Source organism: Acinonyx jubatus, chromosome E3 (genome assembly GCF_027475565.1).
Source record: "Acinonyx jubatus isolate Ajub_Pintada_27869175 chromosome E3, VMU_Ajub_asm_v1.0, whole genome shotgun sequence".
In the NCBI taxonomy this organism is placed as follows: domain Eukaryota; kingdom Metazoa; phylum Chordata; class Mammalia; order Carnivora; family Felidae; genus Acinonyx; species Acinonyx jubatus.
In genome coordinates, this window is record NC_069398.1 from 17,025,274 (window position 1) to 17,035,383 (window position 10,110).

A 10,110-nucleotide genomic window follows, 5' to 3' on the forward strand; every position below is an offset into this window, starting at 1 on the left:
GCCCTCAGCTGACAGCCCCCACCTCCAGCTCTCTCTGCGCACCCCCTCTGCCGCTCTGACCTGCCAGCGCTTTGGTCTCCCTGAGCCCCCATCCCCATCCCCTCAGCTCAGCCAGTCTGCTTAGTTCTGCTCAGGTTCTCCGCCCCCCCCGCCCCGCCCCGTGGCCTGAAAACGGGCTCAGGGAAGTGAGCTGAGGCAACTGTAGTGCTCATTCCCTTCTTGCCTGTGGCATAAAAAAGATACTTGGTTGCCATCCCTGGTTCCTGGCACAGAACTCCTAAAACCCTTGGAATTTCCTGAGCGATCAGGGTAACACAAGTGTTTTGTTCTAATGAGGCGACTCTTGGCAGGTCCCTAAAGAACTTCAGGATGGGAGTTGGCTGCCAGAAAGATCAAGCCTTGATTGGAAGCCTGGAACTTTCAGCCTCATCCCCATCTCGGGGAAGGACAGAGGGACTAGATAGGGAGCTAATCACTGATGGCCAGTTCATCATCGACCACGCATCCGTAACGAAATCTCCATGAAAACCCTCAAATGATGGCATTTGGAGATCCACATCAAGGTGCCAGGAGAGAGCACCCAGAAAGGGCGTGGAAATTCCATGCCCCCCTCCCACCCCCCTAGGCCACCCTGCCCTAGGCATCTCTCCCATTTGGCTGTTCCTGAGCTATATCCTTTATAATAGGCCAGCAAATGTAAGTCAAGTGTTTTCCTGAGTTCTGTGAGCCATTCTAGCAAATTACTGAACCTGAGGAAGGGGTCATGGGACTCCCCGCTTGCTAGCCGGTCAGTCAGAAGTATAGGTGGCCCAGACTTGAGACTGGTGTCCGAAATGGGGGCAGCCTTGTGGGGCGAAACCCTGTAACCGTAAGATCTGGCCCCAACTCCCGGTAAACAGTGTCAGAACCGAGCTGACCAACATCCAGTTGGTGTCCAGAGAACTGGAGAGGAGGTGCTGGAAAAGACAACACATATTTGGTGTCAGGAGGGGAGAAAAACCTTCACTGCCCGTCTCTTAAGGTATCACTGTGCTTCGCTGACCAAAGTCTAGGGTTTCAGATATTTTGTCCGTCTTTTAATTGTTTCAGACAGGAAAGTAAATCGGTCCCTGTTACTCTATCTTGGTCAAAAGTGGAAATCCTCAAATGCAAGTCTTCTTAACCATCACTCCCTAGGCTTCCTGTCCCTACTTCCGTCAAGGGAGGCTTATTCTGGAATCACGAGTCTGGTCTGCATGACTCACGAAACCCAAGGCAAAGGCAAAAGCAAAAGCTGTGTGTCTATGTCACCAGTCCCTAGCACGGGGCCCTGGCCCACAGGAGGCCACGGCGGGCAGTGCTGCGTGACCTCATGCACGTACACAAGCTCTGGCTCGCAACCCAAGGTGCCCTCTTCGCGCACGCGGGTCCCCGGTGCCACTCGGAGAGTCCAGACACGAGGCTTTACGCCAGCACGCCAGAACGAAATCTGAACTGTCGCTAGCCAAGAGAACCGGGGAATTTATTTCTCCCACTAGTGACGGGAAGAAGACAGCCCAAACCAGAGCCCAGAATAGGAAGTATTTTTGATAAGCTGGATGAAAATCCATGGGAAACTGCAATCACAATAACTCGCAGACTCAAATACCCTTCTGTTTCATAATTATCTTAGAAGCTAAGTGTTTTTCCAGTTGGTAAAAGGGGACTTTCCTGGGCATCTCTTCAAAAGACAGATAATAATGGTGGGTCTTGTAAGTATTTACTTAATTTGAATAATTTCTTTCTAACGTTCCTTGCTTTAAAATCTCTAAAATAACAACACTCCTTGAGAAAAAGCTTTTTTTTCTTTTTTCTTTTTTTTTTTTTTTTAAATGAAGGCTAGGGGAAAATGAACTACAGTTCTATCCTGATGACCCAGCCGTCACTTTATCTTGATGCACAGATAGGGCACATAAAACACGAAGAATAAATTAATTCCTAGATATATTGTACAGGACTTTCCTAAATTAGGTCATAACAGCTTTAAAGGTCAAACAAAGGCAAAAACACTTTCATTCTTAGTACTAAGGCAGCATGTGGCTCCTTGCAGTGAGCTACGAAACTTCCCCATTAGCATTAAAGCCCACATTTAGGACTTACATGAGAAACTGAAGGCGAACAGAAATGAACTGCCATGTAGTCAAAAAACTAAGAAAAACATTCTTATGCCCTTCACTGGAGCATACCAAGGGGTGGGTGGTTAAAATCCTCTTGTGTTTTTTCAGAGCAAGGACAGCTAGCTTGGCAGATATAATGTTCCTTTTCCATAAAGGAGGCCCTCACCAAAGCCCTCTATTCACCCCAGCGCCGGCCAAGTAGAGCGGGTACGCTTTCACCAGAAGGAGAGTCTTCCAGCACAGCACTAATGATGTGCTTTCCCTGCTTCAAGTCCTTCCAGACGTCCACCCTGTCCCCGGAACTAAGTACAAAAGAAACCCCATTACCGTGGTGTCTATACGACAGGTTGTCCCTGATGTATAAACCTACATGCCAAAAGAACCTATGTTGTTCCCACACATGGTGCTTTCCTGCCTGGGGTCTCCCAAAGGATGTCAGGCTCAGGTCAACGAAGTTTGGATACATGGGATCACACAAAGTTACACAAGTTTCCTCACCGTAGGACGCCTGCAAGCATTTCATTTGTCAGCGTGGACCAGCAGGCCCAGAATTTCGCACGGGATGCCTCGAGGGGCCAGTCCCCCCAAAGCTACGCACCCTCTGCTCTCCCTCCCACTCGTCACGGAAAAGCGCCTGTCTCTGTACCCTCTGTCTCGCCCTTCCTGCTCCCATCCACCCTTCACCTCTCTCGATCTGGCTTCTTCTGCTATGCCCCGGGCGCCGGTCCCTAAATGCGGCCCCTCTTCTCGTGTGCCTTCACCCGTAACCCTGGCGCCCCACGCATACCTTTCCTCACCCCTCTTGGCTGGCTTCCCTCTATGCAGTTTCTGCTCTTTTCTTGAAAACTAAACACACAGACAGAAAGACAAAAACAAAGAATATAAACAAACACCTGTACTCCCGTTCATCAGAAGTGACGCTTGTTATTAGGCCACACTACTAATACCCTGTTTGCTTCGACTCTTTTTTTTTTTTTCTTTAATGAAAGACCAAAAGAGGATAAAGACCAAGGTGTCTTCTGTTGTCTCCCCAAAGGCAAGCACCTCACAAGTGTGTCTGTCACATATCCTTCCGGTGCACCCTTACATCTTTATGCGCAGATGTGTGTGTTCACGAACAACAAGAATCCTGGTTTTACAAAAAGCTTAACGCAGTGACATCGTGCAGCGAGTGAAATTTATCCACTTCCTCTTTCACACAACAAGATCTCCCCACACTGACGCTCAACTCCACGAGAGCTACCAATGCGGATCTTACTGACATGCTGGCATCCTTTCTGCTGTTTCTACGGCTCCCTCCCGTCACTGAAAACTCGGCCCGGCCCGGCCTGAGTGCTTCGCCTGTGTTACCTCCCCTCCCCTCTGAGCAGCCCACTGAGGAGATGCTTCAAGCACCCACCCCCCCCGCACAGGGCAGGGCGGCCCTTGCCCCGGGTCTGGCTGAGTCCAGGGCTGTGCTCTCATCCACTGTGCCGAGCGGCCCTCTCACCTGCCACGGCCAAGGGAGCGCGTTCCCCGGGCCTGGCCAGGAACTCTGGACGCATCTTGTCTCTTAACCCTCCGAACCCCCCTCCCTCCACGGTGTCCAGGATGCTTAATTGTCTTCACTTGAGACATGAAGAAACGCAGGCTGGAGAAGATGCTGGGGCCCTGGTGTGAACCACAGCTAGGCCGCTTCAAGTTCCCAACGACCGGGCTAAATGTCAGATTTGCTTACAAAGAAAAAAAAAGGTCAAAGAGGAGGTGAGAAACGGGCTGGCGCAAGCCGAGGACACCTGCACGCCCAGGTGAGGCGGGTGGCGAGGCTCACACCCGTGTCACCAGCCGCCGATGGCGCGGTCCCGGGCACCCTGGGGACAGGGAGACGGTACTCACGGCCATGGACCCGATAGCAGTGCTTCTGCAGGCGTCTCACGCCCCGCTCCTCCAGCACCCCATGAGTCATCAGCAACTGGAGGAACCGCCGGTGGACGTCGGTCATGATGCCCGCTCTCCGCGCGCCGCCCTGCGTGCACGAAGGCGCTAAGAAAAGAAGCAAAGGACACCCAGTCACCTCTGGGCGCTCGAAAGCCAAGTTCTGGGGTCTGTGCTTCCTTGCGTTCACAACTACCCCTCTGTGACAGCTTGCAGACCCCAGTTCATCCCGCCCAAGAGCACAGAAGCAGAAAGGAGGCAAGTCAGGGGCAAGCACACTAGTCCGGGGGTGGGGGGGAAGGGGGGCAGCAAGAAGTGGGGGTCTGGAGCCGGCCAGCACGCCTGGACGCAGCCCGCTCCACACCCAAGTGTGTGAAAGGGGGCGTGGCCCGGTTTCTGACCTATAAGGTGAGCCCACCGCTAGAACGTCCACCGGAGAATTACGCTGTTCAAGGGGTAGGACCTGTGAAAGCCTGGCGACAGGCTGAGCGCTGCCTACGTGTCGGCTAGTTTTACTACCGGGCAGTTCTGGCTCTGAAGCCTGGTTCGGCCACTCACGAGGCTCGCTGGGACCAAGTGTGCCGAGGCCCCGTTTTCTCACGATAAAACGAGAACGGTGTGTGCTACCTGAAGAACTCCTAGCAGACTTGGCTTAACCAGTGCTAGCTTCCTCCTCGTCTCCCAAACCGCTAATGAAACGACTGTCGCTGTGGGGTGTTTTTTCAATCTCTTGCTCTCTACTAAAACATCGTCTTTCCACAAACCACAGAGATCAGAGCTGATAAAAGCATCACATGAGTCCTGATCAAAAAGCCTGCCCTTGCCACGGAGTGGTGGCACCGTGCGGAGGCAAAGGGCGTGGGTTTAGAAATAGACACGTGGTGCCGAGACCAGCGTCTGCCAGACCTGCTCCATCTTAAGAGTCATCTAATCTGTGCGTGGAAAATACAGATTCCCAGGCCCCTTCGCTGGAGGTTCAGGCCGCAGAGGGGCTGGAATTCTGAGGTTTTAATACACACTCCAGGCGATGCCATGACCGGACAAGAAACTGGCTGTTACTACCTTGGGCAAATACGGCACGAAAACATTTCTAGCTAACAAGCTTCATCTCCCTAAGCCTCAGTCTTCTCGTCCATAAGATGGGGATAATAAAAAGCTCTCTTTAAGGCAGAAGATGAGGTTAAAGGAGACAGGACTAGGAGACACACAAGAAGGCGGGCTGTCGCTCGCTCTTCTTTCCAAGCAGCACATCGGCTGGACCTCGGAGGAAGGAAGACACGCCAGCTCATGGCCGGTTTCTCTGCCTGCCTGCGAAACTTCCTGGAGAACAGTTCACCGGAAATGCAGCCTCGACAGATCCTAAATTGGACCCCTCCTTCCCCCTCCTCAACCCTTTTCTTCCTCTTCATGAATTTCAAGAAACTTAAATAATAAAGAGCAGAATTTAATGAAATTAGCATATACCTGAGATCAACAAAACGAAAATTAGTCTTTGGAAAAAAAACATAATAGGAGCACCGGGTGGCCCAGTCGGTTAAGCCTCTGACTTCCATTCAGGTCATGATCTCACAGTTTGTGGGTTCGAGCCCCACATAGGGCTCTGTGCTGACAGCTCAGAGCTTGGAGCCTGCTTCAGATTCTGGGTCCCTCTCTCTCTCTGCCCTCCCCAGCTCACAATCAATCTCTCTCTCTCTCAAAAATAAATAAACATTTTTAAAAATTTAAGAAAAAAAAAAAAACACAATAAAAGCAACCAACCTCTGACAAGATCTTCCGAGAGAAGACTAACAAATAATATTTGGAATGAAAAAGGAACACTAATTGCAGAGACATAAACAACTTATAATAATCATGAGTTTTAAATAGGCAAAGTTATGGGAAATCCATTCAAAACCAACTAAAGAATGATCTGAAAACCTAACAGGTTTTATAACCATTGAAGACACACTGTGGGAAATCTATCCCCCAACAAAGAAAACTTCAGATCCGGAAAGATTTATCAAGAAGTCCTATCAAACATTCTAGAAGTGATTTCAGATGTCACAAAACTATCTCAGAGCCCAAAAAAGAGCAAACCCTCCCCAAATCATCTGATAAGGTTGACATATGTTGGGCATTAAAATCTAACAGAGACTTCAAAAGAAAGGAAAATGTATCTTTCAGGAACATAGCTGCAATGGTCCTAAGCAAAACGTTAATCTGAACTAGCAACGTAAAGAGGATAATATACGGTAACCAAGTTGGGTTTATCCGGGCAGCAGTTTAACATTTAAAAATCAGTCAAACGTTCTATGTCAATAATGTCTTGATAAAGCTGGAAAAAAAATCAATCAGTGTGAGCCACCACATTAACAGCATACAGATGAAAAAGCCTACTATCACCTTAATAGATTCAGAAAATACGATTGATAAAATTCAACAGTCACTGGTACTAAAAACTCTTAACAAACTTGGAATTGAAGGAAACTTCCTTTATCTGCTAAAGATATCGACAAAACCCTACAGTGACCATCATACTTAAGGATGGAATGTTGAAAGCAACCACTTTCAAATCCAAACTGAGCCAATGCAACGGAATCGGTGCGATTCCAATCAACATCCCAACAGGCTTCTTGTGTCTGTGAGTGATTTGATGAGATCATTCCAAAATTTACATGGAAAACATAAAGGCGCAACAGCAACGCCATTCTGGGAGAAGATAAAGGCAGGAGGACTTGTTCCACCAGTTAGCAGTTTATTCTGAAGCTCGAGTAAGGAACAATGTGTGACAATGGTACAGACATGGACCAGAGAAGACCAGTGGGCCAGAACAGACAACTCAGACACAGAAACGCACAGATATGAATACCTGATACGCTGGAGAAATGGAACTCCAGAGCAAAGCAAGCTTTTCAGTAAAAGGTGCCAGGGCAACAGATCACCCTTATGTGAAAAAACAGACAGCCCAACCCTCACCTCAGACCATGCATAAAAATCTTTTGGAGGGTGAAGAGCGTAGGAAAGGAAACACCATAAAACTTTTGGACAACAATATAGGGGAACATCTTTCTTTTTTCAAGATTTTATTTTTTAATGTTTAATTATTTATTTTGAGAGAGAGAGCAGGGGAGAGGCAGAGAGAGAGAGGGAGGAAATCCCAAGCAGGCTCTGCATGGGCTCAATCCTATGAACCTTGAGATCATGACCTGAGCTGAAATCAAGAGTTGCACGCTCAACCGACTGAGCCACCCAGGCACCCCGGAGGACATCTTTTATGAGCCAAAGGCAGGGAAGAATTTCTTAAAAAGATACAGAAAGCATAACCCATAGAGGAATATATCGATACCTTCTACTGCATTAAAATTAAAAACCTCTGTTCACCAAAAACAGTAGAGGGTGGGAGAGAGAGAGAAGAAAAGCTACACACTGGAAAGTATCTGACACACAGCGAAGCCACAGAAGATTCGTACTCAGAACACACAAAGAATCCCCACGTATCAGTAAGGGGAAGGCAACTGGAAGCGAGAAATCAGCAACAGCCATGTTCAAAGGGGATGCACAAATGATGCATAAATACATTAAAAGATGCTCAATCTCGAGGTCATCAGGCAAACGAGTATTCAAGCCACGGTGATTAATGTCTTATTCATCCCCAGGTGTAGGCAAAAAGTCTTCAGAATGGCTGAGGCTGGCAAAGGGGAAACTCTTCTTCTACACCACTTCAGACGATTCGATATTAATAGCAAACCCGGGTAGCCCCAGAAATCCACGCTTAGGTATATAACTTACAGAAGCTTTTCCACATCTGCCTCAGGAAATGTGTGATGGCAAAAATATCACCATGCGATAGCAAAAATCTGGCAACCGTCTAAATGACAATCAGTTGAAGAACGCCTCCATCTACAACCAGGCCACGGAATTCAAAATAGCAACGAAGCAATGAAAGTGAAATGGGGCTACTCACGTCAACATGGACATATCTCAGATATGTAATGTTACATGCAAAAATAAAGTCACACAAATATAGATTAGGATCCTCTATAAAATATAAAACCTAGCAAAACATACGTGGTAGTCATTACAGATGCATAGTAACAACCACAAAGAAAAACAAGGGATTAGGTAACACAATACAGGGAGGCGGTCGTCTTTAGTGACTGGAAGAAAGGATTCAACCTGGGCATTACGGATATGGAATTGTTCGATTTCCTAACCTGATGCTGGATATATGGGTATGTATTTTATTTTTATTCTTTAAATTTACAGTTGCAAACATTTTTATAGATATGTTAGAGGTCTTAACATTTTTTTTAACATTTATTTTTGACAGAGAGAAACAGAGAGCGAGCAGAGGAGGGGCAGACCGAGAGGGAGACACAGAATCCGAAGCAGGCTCCAGGCTCTGAGCTGTCAGCACAGAGCCCGATGCGGGGCTTGAACCCACGCACCGTGAGATCATGACCCGAGCCGAAGTCCCACATATGTTATATATCTTGATTAAAAAAGGATGTAAATATGTTACATACCGGCCAAAATAAATGTTAAAAAGATGAGTTAAGAGAGACGGAGGGCCCAGGTGATGGGCATAAGGGTGGCAAAACAAACAGTTCAGGAACTGTCCAGGTAAGCAAGAAACAGGAGCCTACAATTAAATCAGGACCGCTCTACCTACAATTCTCAAATCAAAAGACGTCCTAAAACCCAAATCTTTTAAGTTTGAAAACCTGACCTAAGGTGAGACTCTGTATGGCGGTCCTTTACCTCCTTTGATGTAAATACGCACATATTTAGCTGTGAAAATATTAGTGTATTTGATTACAAGAGGCTGCCCCAGACCCCAATTGAATTCGACCTAACATCGAATATATGCATCATATTCCTTTCGAAAATCCGAGAAATTCGGGATTCTGACCACATATGGCTCCGGGCTTTAAAATACGAGGCTGTGGACTTGCACAAGTAAGGATTTCTAGGACAAGGGCAGAGGGAGGCGAGATAACTGAGGTGGTCCACAAAGGCGACATTTTACGTATTCAGTTAGGACAGAATTCTGTATTTTGCTTTTTTTCACCTAATATTAGGAGCAAAACGCTTTGTCCACTTGGTACTACGATTTAACAATGTCTGTGTGCCGGGGGTCCCAGGTTCCAGCCTACTTTGCCTTCCTGCCCCTCTCTGGGCCTCAGTTTCCTCATCAGGAAATGAGGAGCCCCAAGGCCCCGGGCCCCCAGCGCCACACTCCGGTACAGACACGGGCCGACCCCGGGGCCTGACCCCCACCTTCCGTCCTCCGTCGCCTCTCTGCACGGCCCTCTTCCATCCCTGGCAGCCTCGCGGCCCCGCGCCCAGATTACCCACCGCGGTACCCCGGCGTAGCCCCAGACGCCGGCGGCCCAGGCAGAAAGGCGGCCTCGGCTCCTCCTGCGGGGCGGGGCGAACGCGGGTGCGGCGCTCCCATTGGTGGATGTCACCTATTAGTCCCTCCCCTGGTGACGCACTTCCTGCTTTCCGCCGCGCCGTTGCCATGGTGCCGCGGAGGCCCTCCCCTGGATGTAGAGTTCGGCTCTTCTCGCGCCTCTCTACGCGCTTTACCCGGCTGGGCCCCTGGTTGCCTCCCTCTGCCTGCAGCCCCACAGTGGCACCCCGCGACCTAGGAGTCGGAAGGGGAGGCATGCAGCGGGATCCTCCCCCTAAAAGTCATGGCTCCGCGGACACAAGCCAGTACACTGCCCCGGGGCCTCAGTGTCCCCATCCGTACAACCGACACTGTGGCCTCAGGGTCAGCAATGAGGGCTCTGTTGTCACATAGCTTGAACTGAAATCCTGGCTCTGCCACCTACTAGTTGCCAGATCTTGGGCAAGTCACTGAGCTGCAATGAGCCTCAGTTTCTTCTTCTGTTAAATGGGGATGATAATAGTCCCATGAAATAGTGTGTTCATGAGGTTTTGAAAGAAATCACGCACATTGGAAGAGCTGATCCAATGTGCTACTGTCTTAACTAGGGATTGTTGGGAGAAGCAAATGAAGTTATTAAGAGAAGTGAGTGGACTCTGCCAGGCGAGGGCACTCATTTTACAAACG

General features: G+C 48.8%; 1 protein-coding gene across 2 annotated transcripts in view; it reads right to left on the bottom strand.

The window, feature by feature from the left end:
• NSMCE1 (NSE1 homolog, SMC5-SMC6 complex component) overlaps nucleotides 1-9,501 on the bottom strand; it is a 30,707-nt gene extending 21,206 nt beyond the window's left edge. Inside the window, exons 1-2 of one of the 2 annotated variants that reach the window (XM_053212891.1) lie at nucleotides 9,387-9,501; nucleotides 4,011-4,157 (exon numbers count right to left, since the gene is read on the bottom strand). In XM_053212891.1, the coding sequence (XP_053068866.1) occupies nucleotides 4,011-4,157; nucleotides 9,387-9,486 (247 nt within the window). In that variant the 5' untranslated portion in view covers nucleotides 9,487-9,501. Of the gene's footprint in view, nucleotides 1-4,010; nucleotides 4,158-9,308 lie in introns of both variants that reach the window. The other variant, XM_027051129.2, reaches the window with a different exon arrangement.
• Between the last annotated feature and the right edge of the window lie 609 nt (nucleotides 9,502-10,110).